The 17,457-nt window shown below is 42.3% G+C and overlaps 1 protein-coding gene across 4 annotated transcripts in view; it reads right to left on the bottom strand.

Moving 5' to 3' along the window:
* Positions 1–17,457, bottom strand: part of unc5cb (unc-5 netrin receptor Cb) — a 77,171-nt gene that overhangs the window by 34,641 nt on the left and 25,073 nt on the right. For all 4 annotated transcript variants that reach the window (XM_018753215.1, XM_018753222.1, XM_018753228.1 and 1 more), the window contains exons 2-3: positions 5,219–5,449; positions 579–722 (exon numbers count right to left, since the gene is read on the bottom strand). In XM_018753215.1, coding sequence (XP_018608731.1) covers positions 579–722; positions 5,219–5,449 — 375 coding nt within the window. The remainder of the gene's footprint in view (positions 1–578; positions 723–5,218; positions 5,450–17,457) is intronic.

The following is a 17,457-nucleotide window of genomic DNA, read 5'->3' as shown; positions in this document are numbered from 1 at the left end:
TGCACATTTATGTGCATATTTTCATTGTTGTGGCTGCACAAACAATGTAAAAAACCTGAAACCAGAAGTCATATTTATACATTTAGCTGACTCTTTCCTCCAAAGCAACTTCTAATGTTAAGCTACTTACATTTATACAACCAAACAAATTTACTGGAGCATTTCAAGATCAGTACCTTGCTCAAGGGTACTGTAGCTAGTGCTAGGATTCAAACCTGCAACTTTTGGGTTTAAAGGTAGCAGGGCTAACCACTATGCTACTGGCTGCCCCTACGGTTATTTAATCTATTTATAGAAAACAACTAATTTTTTGACTCCGGTGTAATGTCGCTGTGTGTGAGAGTGTAATGGGACACCTGTATTCAATGTGCAGGAGTAAAGAATGGAACAAAAGTTGAGTATGTGAAAAGATATCTGTATGTGTGTGTGTATGTGAGAACAATGGGCGACTCACAGGTGATGCAGGTCGTTGCCTTGCCAATAGTACACGTGAGATTCAGAACAAGACCGAGCTAAAAATAGAGAAATGAAGAGACGGAGGCAGAGAGAGAACAGAGAGAGTGCAATGCGCAACTCACAAGCAATGCGGACATGTGCCTTTCGGCTCTTTGTGGTTCCAGCTGAGCTCCAGGCCACACACTGGCACCAGAAGTCCTCTGGGCCAAAAAGCTCCTCCACCTGCTGCCTGGAGATCTCGATGCTTGCCTCCCGCACCAGAAGCCCTGTAGAGGAGAGAGGCATATGGCCATCACACAGGGTTCCCTCATGACATTGTGTCACATAAAGCCCACCAACAGTGAAGTGATGTGCATTAATTGTTTGCCAGGCATGCAGACAGTTTTCATTAAATATGCAGAGATATATTTGAACAACTTGACATTTATTAATCCAGAGTTATTTTCTGCCAAAGCAAGAAAAATTCTGGAAATCTTTTTCTTTTCTTTATTTGGAACTAAACCTCAGTGCTGTGTTCTCCTTGGATATACAACATTGTTGCAGCTTGAACTGGGCCACAAAGATTTTCAAACAGCTCGGCAATTACAATGTGTATATGTGGGCAAGTGTGTCCCTTTACATTATGCACACAATGGGATTGTTGGTATACATGAAAGCATGTTTGGGGTACTGAATGAATGCTGCTGAGAGAGTAATTTCAAATGGAGCAAGAATAATGCTTTGGAAAATGCAGAAAAAAACCTGGCATCTTCCCTTTCTCATTGCTTCAATCTTCTGCAGAGAATGAATGTACAGGGAAGGAGGAACCCACAAACCAGCCAAGGATTTGTGTCCCAACCTCCTTCTATATTTACTGTCTTTTCAGGATGAAGATGGAGGAGAAAATGAATTAAAACCAATTACCAATTATTATTTGTTTATCTTACACTTTTAAGCCCAGAGTGAGTACAATGCTCAAGGACAGAGCAGCAGGTGTTGGAATCAGAACCTGGGTCAGCTGAATACACAGCTGTTGCTGTAACCACTATGCAACTGGCTTCTCCCAAAATAAATGGAGGAAGAGTTCATTTTCATTTGTTGGAATGGGGATAAAAAGGTCAATATTCCGTAGAACACACGACAGGAGGAAGACAACAAAGCAGCGTAAAAAATAAAATATAATAAAATAATCATTGCCTTACAAGCAGAATGACAATGAAAAAGCAGCTTCTTGACAGCAATACACCTTATAGAAAGACCACAGAGACTGGAACGTTTGCTGCAGCCCATAAAGGAATGCCCCTGGAGAAGCATAAATTGCCAAAGATGACAGGGAAGAAACGAAGGATAAATGTCCCTAGAGAAAACAGAAATTCCCCTGTGGGACTAAGGAGAAGGAAGGGACAAATCCCCACACAGAAGAAACAAATCCTCCTGGAGGACTTGGGAGGGGTGAATCCCGCTGGACGAGAGGTGAGAGGAAAGGGTGCATTATTGACAGAAGTCCCAGAAGGTCGCTGGTGCTCTTCACACTCTGAGGCAGAACACACATAGCAGACAAATTTCACAGGCACCTTTTGTTCAGTGACATGGAAAAGAATTGACCTCTTTTATGAACCATCATGGCAATAAATAATTGAAGCTTGTGATTCTCCCAGTGTTTGTGTTTCATTGTGACCAAAGTAGAAGAAAGAAAGCAAAAATAAATGAGGAGCACAGGTTTGTGAAGGTGAATAGGGCAGTGACAAGAGGCAGGACAAGCTTGGCTAGGAAAGCTTATTTTACACTAGGCATTACTTTATGTCCAGTATACTCTGTTACATATTCATAGAAGGCACCATCTCGGTTATATCTGTGTTTATCTCTAATGCTTCCCCAAGATCAAGGCCCAGGGCACCACTCCTAGTTATGGTTTAGCCTTCCAAATCTGCACACATCATTTGGCCAAGCTATACTAAAACAGACGGGGGGTGTGGTGGCACAGCGGGTTGGACCGGGTCCTGCTCTCCGGTGGGTCTGGGGTTCGAGTCCCGCTTGGGGTGCCTTGCGACGGACTGGCGTTCTGTCCTGGGTGTGTCCCTTCCCCCTCCAGCCATGCGCCCTGTGTTACCGGGTAGGCTCCGGTTCCCCGCGACCCCGTCTGGGACAAGCGGTTCTGAAAGTGTGTGTGTGTGTATATACTAAAACAGAACGAGACACTGGAAAAATATTTACTATTAACATCAGCATTATTATTTGTGATGAAGTTGCTGAACAATGTCATTTTACTGGCAGCGGTAGCTGTACTAACGTGCAACAAACTGGACTGGTATCGCTAATGAAGAGCAGTCCCAAGTAACACTTAGTATCCCCCATTAAGGGTGATTGTCCTTCCCTGGTGTATGTTACCGAGCTGTAGTGACATAATTAACTTGGACTGATTTACATCAATCAATGAACCAACTCAGACAGAGATTAACACTGATGATTCCCAAACTCTAGAGATCATACCAAAAGCTGACAATATGGAACACAAAGATGAACCAGTGTTTATTGCACAACAGAACTTAAAGCAGTGACAAAACAACAAAGCAATGAAAAAAAATGCTGGAATGAATGAATGAATGAATGAATGAATGAATGAATGAATATCACACTGAAACACATACCATATCAACATACTTACAAATGTAAAAGTGTGAAAATAAAAAGTGTATAACTAAATAAAAAGTACTGCTTACAACTCAGTGCCACTCAGAGAATAAGAAGTCAGTAGAACCTCGACAGTGTGAGGACTTATTATACAGCCTAATGGCTTGCGGCAGAAATGATCTCTGGTACCACATCTTGGAGGGGCACAACTGGAACAGTCTGTTGCTGAACATGACCTTCTGTTTAGCTAGGGTGGCATGCAGAAGGCATGACTCACTGTCCATAATGGCATGGGGTTTGTTTAGAGTCCTTCTGTCTCTGTCTGGAGAGTCCAGCCTAATGCCCAGGACTGACTATCTTATTTAAACTGTTTTTGTCATCTCTAGCACTGCCATTGCTCCAGCATACAACAGCATAAAATGCTATATCAGATACAACAGATGTGGGGTGCCAAATTATCAGAAAGTTGTACATTTTTTTGTCTTTTATTTCCACTTGTTTTTCAAAGTTTGTCCTTTAGTCTGGAATTCTGTACAAATGTTTGTAAATTTGTCTGCAATTTAAACTTATGATAGCTTTGTTCTCAGCAGGATTCCATGCTTATAAATAAATAAAAATTGAACTGACAACTGGCACACTTGGTTACTGTAAGTGGTTGAGGTAGGTCACGGATACAGTACTTCCTGGGGGAATTACTGAAAGTGCCTAAGACATGTACTGATTATAGTTAATTCTGGGTTAGTTACAGTACAATTCAGAGGGCCACAGGGTCCCTTTCCCCTTAACCTGCTGAGGGGAGAACCGTACTCCAGATGCTATTGATGAGATAATGGGGAGGTCAGCAGGGTCGGAGGAGCGTACCCTGATTTGTGCACTGAGAAAGGAAAAGGGAAACCTGATGATTCCATCACTAATCCCAGAGGGGGGTTCTGCTTTGCAGGCACGTGATTGGTTAGTGAGAAAATCCATTTTAAGGAAACTAATGATCTGGACCCTGATGTTCCTACCTCCTCAGTAAGCAAAGTCTTTATTTATTTATTTCTCTGAAGAACTCCAAAGTAATGATTTTTGGTTGGAGCCAAGGAGCAGGCCCAGATAACATGAACGTCTCCTCTGACCTCCAGCACATGTAGGCTAATCTACTGTGGTCCAAGTCTGAGAAGCTGTGTAAGAGATCAGGTTTCTGCTCAAATAGCTATTGACCAGCCCAGACAGCCCTTATCTGTGGTTTCTCCTCTTTCAATCAGGGAGAATTACAGCGTAGTGAAGCTCAGCACAGAACTTGAGAGAGGGCAGAAGGTGGGCGTCAGAGCTCAGGCACAGGGCTTCACACCAGCGCTTGTGGAACTAGAGTTTCTGATGTAATAACAAATGGAAGCACAAACACTAATACCTCTTTTGTCAATGTCAACACTAAGTGCCAGGTCTAAAGTAATTTCTGAGTAGGTTCCCAAATGTACTCAGGATGCTGGTGTTTTTGTCCTGTGGGTTGATGTTTTGTTTAATACATAGAACTGAAAAAGTGGCTACATCAACGATGTTCTGAAAGTTGCATTTACACAGTCAGACAAAAAGTTGGTGCACAATGTTTTGCCCAGTACTACAAATATTTGTAACCAAGAAAGCAAGGCATTAAGGGGTAGGGAAAAAGACAGAAAGCTGGTTAGCAAAGCAGGACAATTCACAATTCTCCAATTCAATCATATATTCTTCTCCATAAACCCACCTGTAGGCCAACAGTATCTCAAATAAAGGAGCACCATTCTCTTATCAGTCCTGCATGGACATCTGTGTGCTTTTACCATAAGCTTGCAGATGAATGTATTGGACATTTTTCAGCAGTCTTTTTGAATGTCAGGTTGGATAAGAGTCCACAATCAGCAGTTAAATATAACAAAATAGATGCACAATATTAGTGTAAGATACCTTTATGGGCCTGAAAATGTTTTCTGTTGCTCTGCAGGTAACTCATTATTATTATAATGAGTTACCTGCATTATTATTATAATGAGTGGCTTGTAAACAGTCTCATAAACCATTGACCTACTTACTATATGAAGCTGAAGAAATATGAGCATGTATTCCAATATCCTATACTTCCATGTTCTAACAGAGAGTTGCTAGACAAAAACCACTTCATATAACTACCAACCTGAGGTCTCGTCCACCCGCTCTTCCACAGTATGTTCCTTCTGATGAACCCATTCGCTGTTGCACTTGAAGTAGATCTGCGTGGCAGGAGTGGCCTTGCAGTACAGATTTACAGGCTTGTTCTTCACAATGTAGGCCTCCTCGGGTTCCACCAGGAAATGTGGGAGGGGTTCCGGGGGGTCAGAGGGGAATGTCTCAGGAAGTTCCCCTAATGCCAAAAAGTCATCATCCACTGTAAAAAGAGGGAGATATGACATCAGCATTAACTCCTTTGCAAAGACGGCTCTTTCCGAGAGTTAAAATAACTCAACCTGCTGCAAGCAAGTTTGACCCTATTCTACGCTGCCATCAGTGAGTCCATCCTCACCTCCTCCATAACTGCCTGGTTTAGGGGAGTCACCACACAGGACAAGGTCAGGCTACAGTAGGTTATTGTGTCAGCAGAGAAGATCACTGGCTGTGACTGGCCCAAACTCTAGGACCTCTGAAATTCCAGGGTCAGAAAACATGCAGGCAAGACCAGTACACTTTTCCCAACCCAGCCATCGCATCTTACAAGCCCTCCTGTCTAGTAATTGGCACAAGGCAATTATGACTTAAACAGCAAGGTACAAAAGTAGTGTCTTGCCTCAAGTAGAGTCCCTCATCAAGCACTGAAGTGCACATTTTAATCCATACCACACTTAAATGAACATTACCATTCTGCTATTGGTACCCTGCTCCTAAACTAACAGCATGCAATAAGACTAAAGACTGGTAACATAGTATGTCTCATATAATATTTATTAAAGTGTCACCTATTACAGCAATTTATATTTAGTACTGCCGCTGTTTTCTTTTCTATAAGATAAGATAAAACTTTATTCATCCCGAAGGAAATTCTTGTGCTAGAGATTGCTCAAACTGATTAACCACAACAATTAAATATAAAAGTAAAAGTAAAAAAGAGAAAAGTACACAAAGTAAGAAAGCAAAGTGGAAGGTAGAAAGTGACACAGCACATGATATTACACCTTATATTACATTATTATATTAAAATTTAAAAACAATTTGAAACAATTGCACGATATTAAACGGTTATATTGCTAGTAATGTGGAAAGAAGTAATGATATTGCACATAATAATTATACAATTATACTTAATGTCTCGATGTTGCCACTTTACTCCCTACAGAAGGGGGAAGAGTTATACAAATTGATGGCCACTGGTATAAAAGACCTCCTATGGCGTTCTGTGGTACACCTTGGTGGTCTTAATCTACGGCTGAAGCTGCTCTGCTGTGCTTCCAACGTGGCATGCAAGGGATGAGAGGCATTATCCATAATACTGAGTAGTTTCCTCAGCATCCTCCTCTCTAACACCTCCACCAAAGACTCCAATTCCACCCCAAGACACCTATGTTCATGTTGCTAAAATATGCACGCATTTCTGTAAAAAAAAAAAAAAAAAAAAAAAAAAAACTTTAGCACTTTCACTGTATTTTCTTCAAATGTTGATGGTTTATACTTTATTTTTAATTATATTCATCACTTTGTTTTTCCTATAAACACATAATGTTATTCATTTAAAGCTGCTGAGATTGAATATTCTAGGTGAGCCTTGTCTGTTTCCCTGGACATTGCTGGAGATATGTCTTTCCCTGCGACAGTGTTAAAGTACTGTTAATTTGTGCAGTGTGTGGGATATTACATTATCTACCTGGGCTAGCAATAGGTACACAGTGTACAACCTGGGCCTGAACTCAGTGCTGCTCAGGGTATAAGTAAAAGGAACCCTTATTTCAACCACAGAAGATTCCAGATCTGCAGGGAAAGCCGAGATATAAAAAACTGCAAACGGGCAAAAAAAAACCTTTCACATTGCACTAATCAATTATTAATTAACCAGTTTTCAGTTAAATCTACTGTGGAAGCATTTTATGTTCTTGGACACCAACCTGAGATGAAGTCACAAGGTCACTGGGCCTTCAGGGTACTCAAATCACAGAGCACAGGCCCTGACCTCAGACTCCCCAGGAACCTCATTACAGACCCGTTAAACACATCTTCCATCAAGCACCCTCTCTTGCTGCAGGACTGGGATATGAAAGAGTAACATGAAACCTTGCTATCCCTCAACTTCCAAAGCATAAGAATTCATAACTGAAAAGGATTTCTTTTCTGTGACAACCACAACAGGAAAGCGAAACAGATTAAAAGCTGGCAGTCTGCATAATCACACTGGCTGTCTTGTATCTACAGAGAGGGTAAAGGAAAAAACTGCTTGGAGGGTAGAGGAGGGGGCAGTGGGTAGGAGATCTGCTTCCAGCATCATGGAGGTGGTCACTTTGAACACAACTTTCTGGCTGCTATCAGCAGCTGGTTTCAGATAAAGAGTGGCGTGCTGACTGGTCAATGGTTCCTTCTTAAAGCTTCTTCTCAAGGCTTCATCAGAGAAGGAGGAAGAGAAGCAATAGCAGAAAAGCAAATGTCAGAGAAAAGAATGCACCACAAGGAAGATGTTCAGCAGAATGTGAAGGAGGCAGCTAGCAGTGTAGTGATTAGTGCTACTGTAGTTTGAACCTAGAGGTCGCAGGTTCAAATCTTGCCTTCAGCTGTAGTACCCTTGAGCAAGGTACTTACACTAAATTGCTCTAGTACAATTACCCAGCTGTATAAAAAGGGTAAATAATTCTAAATAGCTTAACATTGTAAGTCACTCTGGAGAAAAGTGTCAGCTAAATGAATAAATTTATTGTGAACTTTAATACTGCCTTCAGTCATATATACACTACAGATTCATTCACACAGAGTCAATTCCCCATAAATTTTCAGGAGATCACACAGCAGTAGCCAAAAAATGGTTTAAAGGGCAGGAGGTGTATAAATTAAATAGACAGAAATACATCTTTTCATCTTTTATCTTGATAATTGGGCAACATTTTAATGGTATACAGTAAATGAATTGCCTCAGAGCAAGACGGGACTCAACTGTTAGCAAGAATAAAAAAAACTTTTTTTATGGCTGAGGTCAGAGTAGTGTTTTGAAAAATAATACAGCCAACGGACTATGTGCAATCACTTTTTATATTTCTCTGCTTTGTGCCACGGGACTGATATCTAAATGTGATTTCTAAATCTAAATTCACAGATCACTGAGATGACATCGGTACACTGCCATCTGAACAAACAAATACATCTTCATCAGAAGTTAGAGTTCTGCAAAAAAAATCCTGCCATCCACTAGCAGATTTCTCTGTTTCATTCAGCACCGCAAGAAAACCTTTCCTTATTCCCGTCTTCAAAATCAGTGGCATCAAACAGAAACAAAAACACAAGTGAACAAAGGGCTGAAGTCACGGCCCTTAGCTGTTGTTTAGCATGAAGGATGTTAAGTGAGCAGAAAGTGATAGGCTATGATCCTTAACCTCTGCCTGCTCGGTGGTCTCACACACAAGGGGTCCAAAATCAAAAGCACAAAGGTTTTTGATTCTGGCTCCAATGTGGTGAAATGACCTCCCCCTCACACTCAGAACTGCTGAATCTCCGTATACATTAAAGAAGGGTCTCAAAACTCACCTCTTTCAGATTCTCCCTTCATCTCGTAAGTTCACGATAAATATGTAAATGTTTATGTGTATTTTTAGTGACAGTTTGTTTAACAATGGAAAGGCCTTTTTGCAGCTACTTGTGTCCAAAGTCATGCTGTTCAGGTTCACCCACAGTGTGTGTGACAGAGAAAGTGTGTTCCACTAAGGTATGGATGAGTGACCCATTGTAAGTAGTGTATCTACCAATGTAAGTCACCTTGAATAAGATGAGTGAATAAGGTGTGTGGGCTGATAACACTACATAGAGTTTATTAGAAGTCGCTTTGGAGAAAAGCATCTGCTAAATAAACAAATGTAAACTGTTTCATATGGTGACAAACAGACTGTAGTCTACAATTATGTATCTGCATCCAAAGCTCTCCTGTTGATGTAATGCACTCTTCGTATTTTTCTTTGAAGAAAAGTGTCTGCTAAATGAATAAATGTAAATATTGTAGTTCCATAGCAACAAGAAAATTCTCACTTCCTGAACAAACGCAATCAATAAAAACGATGCAGATGAAACAGCATCCCATACATGCATATTTTATTCCTCTACTCAGGATGTTGCCACATTCCTCTGGTATTCTTCCACACATTTTTACAAGCAGAAGCCAGGGGTTTTCTTCTTCACCACCTTCTCAGGTGAAATGAACACCTGCAGCCTCGAAATAAACAGGTGTAATTGGCAGCGGTTTAGTGTGTTATTTAGAATTATTGCTACAAGATGCAGGATTTTAAGAGTCCTGAGCACAGACATGCAGAAAGGCTGTTGTGTATGTCAATCTTTTCTGGAGAGACATAAAGTGAGGTCATGAATCTAAACATGAGACAGTGGCAGGGAGACAGATGAAGGGAAATCCAGTGAACACATGGCCTAGAAGCTTAAAAACACAATTTCAGCAGGTCTCTCTCATTATAGCTAGATCAATCGGTACACATCGTGAACGGCCTGTGACATCTTCATACAGTGAAATCTTCATAACAGCTTTTGTTCTTTGATGTAAAACCACTGCTCGAGCACTTTTCAGCTGAAAGGCACAAAGGCACAGAGGAAGCTGAAGAACAGCAATCAGCATTTGCTGGCGGGTGGATTCAAACTGGACTCATCATGTAGCATCCTGACAGGCAAACAGTTCCTGTAAGGCTATGATGACACTGGAATGGTTAAAGTGCCATTTCCTCATTTGGCTACTTAATATTCCCTTTGCCTTGGAGGATGCTCACTGGCGCTTCCAGCATTGTGAGAAAACATCCAAGTTCTCACTAACACTCTGGCTGCCAATTTATGTTTGAGCGTTGTGCTGCTACAGCAGCATAAGCTCCTGACAGGGGATTCTCTCCGTCTCATTATGGCTCCCTTCAGCTGCCTTGCTGGACTGACTGTAATCGCAGTAGCTGGGAGACCTAAATCACATTGACTGGGAGGCCAAATCATACTGAATGGGAAAAACAATGGGGCACTGGACAGCAAAACAGTGTGTCATACACTACTTAAAGGAAGTATGCAATAGTTACTCATGACAGAGTATCATAAAATATGAAAAGACACGTCATACACATTACCTAGTGCCACACAGTACCCAAAGCACTTTGTTTACTGGCATGTCCTCAACGATCCGCAGCGAACTCAGGTCTTCAAAATAATAACTGCAGAAAAAACTCTTCATAACATGAACACCACAGCAACACACAGCAGAAAAAAACTGTTCTGTTCAGCAGCTTCCTATAAACTAACAGTTGTCATTCCTTACAGCTGACTGCAGGAAAACTTGTCATCTACAAAACGCCACAGACCCACACACACACCCACACAATAGTTTCGGGCCTCTTTGTCTCATATACTCAGACACACTCAGATTTGTAGAACAGTTTTAAACTCACACACACATATTTTCAGAACCGCTAGTCCCATACAGGGTCACGGGGAACCGGAGCCTACCCGGCAACACAGGGCGTAAGGCCGGAGGGGGAGGGGACACACCCAGGACGGGACGCCAGTCCGTCGCAAGGCACCCCAAGCGGGACTCAAACCCCAGACCCACTGGAAAGCAGGACCCGGTCCAACCCACTGCGCCACCGCGCTCCCCAGTTTTAAACTCCTGCATGCAAATCAAAAACAATTGTTTTCTCTCTAAAACGTGGAAGAGTGCACACATGCACACATACACACACACACACACACACACACACACACACACATTACCAGCACAGCAAAGTTACAATAAACAAAGTTAAACATACAAGACTTATAGGTCTAGCAAAGAAAAACATAATCTAAAATGTCCTTAGAAATTTTCTTTAATTTGCTATGTTAATTGAGCCTTTTTAGGTGCACAGAAAAACAATTAGTTTATTGTCTCCTGTCATGTCTGTGAGTCACAGGACTGATAATTATATTCCAGATTGTGTTGATTCCAATTTATTTGCACTGATTTATCACCATATTCTCCACTTCAAACAGCTCATCGGACATGGCTACCCCTATAAGTGACAAACAGGCATGAGAGTTAACATACAAATAGCTCCAAATGTGTCTCCTTTGAAGTCATTGTTCTGCCTCATTAGAAGAAGCAGAGCTGCTTGCATTCTGCCTTCTTCTGTCCCCATTTAATCTCTCGGCAGCAGCTCGCTGCTCTCTCCACAATCGTAATGGTGCCAGCACAAAGGCCACTTTCTTCCTGCTCGAAAAACTGCCAAGTGCCTTTTAACAGGAACCAGACCCTTTTTCCTGCTCCAAGTGCCTCAAAGCTGATGGGGATCACAAGCATTCTCCACTACAGCTTGGATGATGCAGAGTGTTGTCTTGTCTCTTCAGCTTCTGACAATCACACTTCTATAGGAAGGGGTCAGGGCAGAGATCAGGGAAGAAGTAAAACAGGGCTTGTACTTATCAGGAGCAGTTGCTTAGTACCAAGCCTCTGTCTGTCCCCACTCCTCCCTCCTCTATATTTGATGAGTTGTGCATTCCCTGGCTCCAGCTGGCTGCTTCAATATTTTATTGTAATGTACAATAACACCGCCAAAATGCCATACGCGCAGATTCGTCGGCACAGAGCAGGTATAATTTGCAAGTACTAATTGAAGTGGAGCTCGGGTCAGTGAGCCTTCCCATTTCTAAAGCGCCAAGCGGCAGTGACATCACCGGCACTGTGACATCATCTGCTGAAGGTGGCATAGGCAGAAAACATATCTCCCTGTGTGCTTTCATACACTCAGATCTGTTTTGCCCACTCACCCATTATACAAAACAAAAAGATTACTAAACAAAGTTGATGGAGTGAGTGGGAGACCTTGTGTGGTTTGTATACACTGTGTTACAATATATATATAGTGTATTAAACTGAGGTGCTGCATTTCATTAGGGAAAACTAATGCATTATTTATAACAGCAGGGAGGTCTTGCTGTTAAAATTGCAAATATGTAAGGCAGGAATGCCATTTTGACAACTCTGCAAGAAAGATTTTTTTTTAAATGTTTTTTGCTTAAAAGAATCCTTATATTTCCTAGACATTAAGCAGCCTAACTATGAAGAGAAACATGCCACTTTCACAAAGCTTCTATTGTTGAGAATATGTAACAGAGCCTTGCTGCAGTGACTGGAGTGAGATTCAACATCAGGAAACCTGACTCTGCTTTATATGCATCCATTTCTCACCCACAAGTGGACACAGGCCATGTCCCCTCCGTTTAGATGCAAGCAGACATTTCTCAGCGCTAAAAGCCTCTGATATCTGGTTTTCATGTACAGTTCTAAATCCAAACAGCTGCATCAACTTTCATCCACACATGCACTGACTGCTCACACATCTGGCGTATAATCCGTCTGCATATCGGGATATTGCTAACACTAACTGACTGCAGGTCAAAAAAGGTAAGCACCTGACATGGTGATCACATATTTATATGGATGTCCTGGAGAACAAGCCATTTCACCTGGAAGACCATTCTTTACAACATCACACACACACACACACACACACACACACACACACACACACACACACTTTCTGAACCGCTTGTCCCATTCAGGGTCGCAGGGAGCCAGAGCCTAACCTGGCAACACAGGGCGCAAGGCTGGAGGGGGAGGGGACACACCCAGGACAGGACCCCAGTCTGTCGCAAGGCACCCCAAGCAGGACTCGAACCCCAGACCCACCGGAGAGCAGGACCTGAACCCCAGACCGACCAGAGAGCAGGACCCGGTCCAAACCACTGCGCCGCCGCGCCCCCCTTCTTTACAACATCACAGTATATAAAAAAATGCAGGTTTCAGAAAACATGTAAGTTCAGTGCCTAAATACACACACACACACACACACACACACACACATTTTCAGAACCGCTTGTCCCATACGGGGTCGCGGGGAACCGGAGCCCACCCGGCAACACAGGGCGTAAGGCCAGAGGGGGAGGGGACACACCCAGGATGGGATGCCAGTCCGTCGCAAGGCACCCCAAGCGGGACTTGAACCCCAGACCCACCGGAGAGCAGGACTGCGGTCCAACCCACTGCACCACCGCACCCCCCTGCCTAAATACATATTTACATTTATTAATTTAGCTGACATTTTTCACCAAAGCAACTTACAATGTTACTGTACCTACGATTATTTACCCATTTATAAGCTCGGTAATGTTATTGGAGCAATTTTAAAGTAAGTACCTTGCTCAAGAGTACTACAGCTAGAGGTGCGGATTAAACTTACGACCTTTGGGTCCAAAGGCAACAGCTCTAACCACTATGCTACCAACAATTTATATTGTGGAAGCTAGCATTTATACTGTATGAACAAGCTGCATGAGCTCTCTGTGCGTGTATACTGATTGCTGGGAACGTCTGCAGAGAGTACCTTTAATGAATGTGTTGTTAATGGAATGGAAGAGGAAACCTTCCTTGCAGGTGTTGGAGGAGCACTTGTACAATGGGACACAAGGGGCTTTCCTGTATTTCTTCACCTTTTACAGCATAGCCAATGTCTGCTAATGAAAACATGCACTCGCTTAAAAAACCTTCCTGAACCATGAAGTTCTATACTGAAGCTGGAGTGATTCACCATCTGCTGTTCAACAATTGATGCACGCTGGAATATCAGCCTGCCATCAATATCCCCTCACCCCAGTCTTCTCCAGACTGCTTCTGCTTATTGGAGAGCTAATCTACACCACTAATCGGTCTGTAGAAAGTGTATACGATGACATCGTTTACATTTCCCTGGAGCAAAGGCGCTTATCGATCCAGGCGTTGCAATATATGTGCAGCAATTCTCCCAAGTAATGCGTACCCATTACTATCTGTCACCAGCTGGGACTGTAGAGAGAATGTAGAAATCACTGCTGTTTGTAAGAAAGCCAGGCTAGGGACTCAGCTCTGCTGCCCATTTCTTTCAAAGTGCATCTGACATTACACTGTCAGGGAGGTAAAAGCACTTCTCGTGGATGAGTTTGGAAGGAGTCATAGGCCTTGTCACAAAAACATAGATGAGATCACTGCTCAAAAATTGCTGAAAAACATCCTTTGAAAAATGGGAAATTTGCAACCTCTGCATGCTGGCTCACACACAGGCACATCTGAGGTTAAAAGTGCAGGTTGGACTGGGACTATACATGTCTCAGCTGGCAAACTTGAAGAACACCTTGGAAGTTGCAGGTGAGCTGTAGGCTGCTGGGTGGATCCTAGAGGTGGTATGTGGGTGTAGCATGTGACCGTGTCCAGTGACATGTCATAGTGATGCACATAGCAGTGCATGTACACTAAACAATTTAAAAAGACCTGCCTAATCCCACCTAAAGGAGCTGTTATTCATCAGTTGTATCTGGGTCAGAAAACAGGCATTAAAAGTGGGGTTATATACATCCTGGATTGTTACAGTGCTAAAAGGGAGTTGTGGAGTTAATGATTTCAACCGTCAATTAAGTACTTGGTTTCAGTTCCAGGTTCCCCAGCAGAGCTTTTGCATTAATTTATTCCTCCTATTAATACAGGCCATTATTGAGTGGTTTCACAAGTGGCATAACTCTCTTGAGGGAAAGCAGCGATACAGCAGGTCCTTAGAAGCCATGTGGAAAGAGAATTCATCTAGAGCACTCAAAAGCTTCTGTTTTTGCCTATAGACCATACTTACACTTGCACTGCCATTTGTGTGAAGCAAAAGCTTTCCGGTTGCTGAGTCTCCCTTTGGAAACGCTTCTGCTAATGAAACTCAACATTTGTGTTATTAACTGACTGAGAAAAGCCTCTAGGCAAACATTCAGCCTGGCAATGTTAAGGAAAACATCTACAGCAGATAAGAGCACTGCCCCTAATTACACTGAGGACTCAAATGCTCATCCCTGGGACTGGCTGTGCCTGCCTCTGCAGAGAGATTGGCCACACATACCACCTTCTATCAGCCTTGTGGACAAGCTATCAAGGCTGCGTCCGCCTGCCACAGAGCAGATAGAAGCAGAGAAAGCTTTCTTCAAAAGTTGGTCTTTGAAGAAGTACAAGATTGCAACACTGGACCCTGACAATATGCTAGTGAGAAGAAAAGAATGCAAGTATTTAACTCCCTTGAAGAATAAAGAGAAATTCATACTAACTTATGACCTGAAATGAAATGAATGTGTGTGAAATATGTGGTTTTTTTTTTTTTTTTTTTACATAATACTGTATTTTCCTTTTAGGAAATTGGTTTCTTTCAATTGTCTATAAAAAATGGGCTTGAGATCTTTTGAACGTTTATCAGTGTAGTTTCTGCTAGTCTGGTTTAGATCCCACTATAAAGTAGTCTATACCACTTCATCTTTAAGTTCCTTCATGGTACTCCCCTTACAGACCTTCCGCTTGTCTCTCCTAATCTGATTACTGATGACCCTTTCATATTCCATCCCTCTCATTCATACAGCATCTCTTTTAAATAGCAGAATTAATTACATTAATTTTGTGTGGCAAGGTGTTTACAATCAACAAAAATGTTAAATAAGCACACACTTCGTTCTTGCAGCCACTGGTAGGGTGTAAATTTAAGCTATGTCAGTGTGTGCTGGGTTCTAGGTCCCATAGCACATGGTGACAAGCCACATTTTACACTGATTTTGTGTTCCCTTAGCAACAAAAGTCCCATCTCTCATGCTTGCTCAGTCTCAGTCCTTCTATCCCTCTCATCACAGTCATTATTGTGTCCTTGTCTGATACACTCTTTAAGGTTGAACTTAAGCTCACTGGGAATGGAAGGTCAAGTGGCCAAACACTGGGATTGCTCACAAAGATCCTTGTTTTTTCTAGTGTGAGGAAAAAACCTGGCCTCCTGGCCTTATCTTTTGCTCAGGCTCCTGTCCCTCAGCATCTTTCTCCCAAGCTGGTTAACAGATTTAAAACAAGGAGGGTGGCTGCTGAGAGCTTTTTTGCTTTCCCACATTGAGGTTGTTTAAACAGGACAATGAGCAAAAGAGCTCTGTTCTCCTAGCTTCCTCTATCACTCAGTATTTTCTGTGGAGACAAAGCTGAGCGGAACAAGCAAGAAGAGGCAGGAAGTGTTTCTCCACAGAAACGCTCTCTACGGAAACGCTGCTTTTGAGGAATACACTTAGGCAAGAAAAAAGAAAGCCAGCTCAACTGTGGACAACAAGTTTACTGCATGCTAGTAAAAGGAAACACCTGAATGATGTCTCTAAGAAGAATGCTTAGATCACAAAAAAGGAATAATCCCAGGTGGTCACAATAGACCTCACTATTCTAAAGGAGCAGGAAATGTACAGGATCAAGGCCAAGCTTGCTTAAAATTAGTAGGCTGCTTAGTCTTCAGAATGGTAGTGCATCAAAAACCCTCACAGACACAAGGCACCACTGGTGAGCTAACACTGGCATTAAAGGTGGGGGGGGAGTCAAGTCCCTAAAGTATAACTGCCTTCAAATTTACATAACACCTCCCAGCTACCTTGTCTTCAAACAACAGTACATTATACTGTTCATAACCATGTGTTTTGGATGGGCTCAGAGAATCAATGCATGTACACTAGTGATGGTTTCTCCATACTAGAGCTTCTCATTGATTGCAGATGGGTCAGGAATCAGTCTGCTGTTCACCTCTATAATGAAAGGAAAGATGAAGTTGACTCAGATCAGAACATGAAAAGGTTAAAGGAAAGCTGCTGGTGTGTGTAGGGTCCTGGGAGGTTTTAAGCCCAGTAAGTATGGGGAGGGGCAAAAGAGGCAGTGGGAGAAGTCAGAGTGTAGCAGGAAGAGAAGAAAGGACTCCCTTCAATTCTCTTATGCGACCACTTGAATTTGCATTTTATTTAAAGTTTTCCCAAAATCACTGAAGGCACACAAAGGCTAATAAAAGACCACAAGTACAGTTGACAAGACCTGCATTTGGAAATGATTTCTCCAAAGTAACCTCTGCACTATGGCCACTTACTTAGGGCTTGTTTTTCTTGGCAAAGCTTCCCATCTCTGGCTGCCCAGCTTTGGGTCCAGGACAACTTGCAAGTTCAGGCTTGTTTCACAGGAAAGGTCTCAACTTAAATTAATCATTTACATTCATTCATTTAGCAGACGCTTTTCTCCAAGGTGACGCACATTTCATATAAAATACAGTTTATGCATGACCTTATATTTGCTTTAAGCTTTTTATATACCATTTGCTTTAAGTTTTGTCTTGGAATGGTATGGGAAGCACCCTGCAC

This window comes from Scleropages formosus, chromosome 6 (genome assembly GCF_900964775.1).
Source record: "Scleropages formosus chromosome 6, fSclFor1.1, whole genome shotgun sequence".
NCBI classification, from domain to species: domain Eukaryota; kingdom Metazoa; phylum Chordata; class Actinopteri; order Osteoglossiformes; family Osteoglossidae; genus Scleropages; species Scleropages formosus.
The sequence above is the reverse complement of the archived record's forward strand: the minus strand, read 5'-3'. Positions and strand labels throughout refer to the sequence as shown.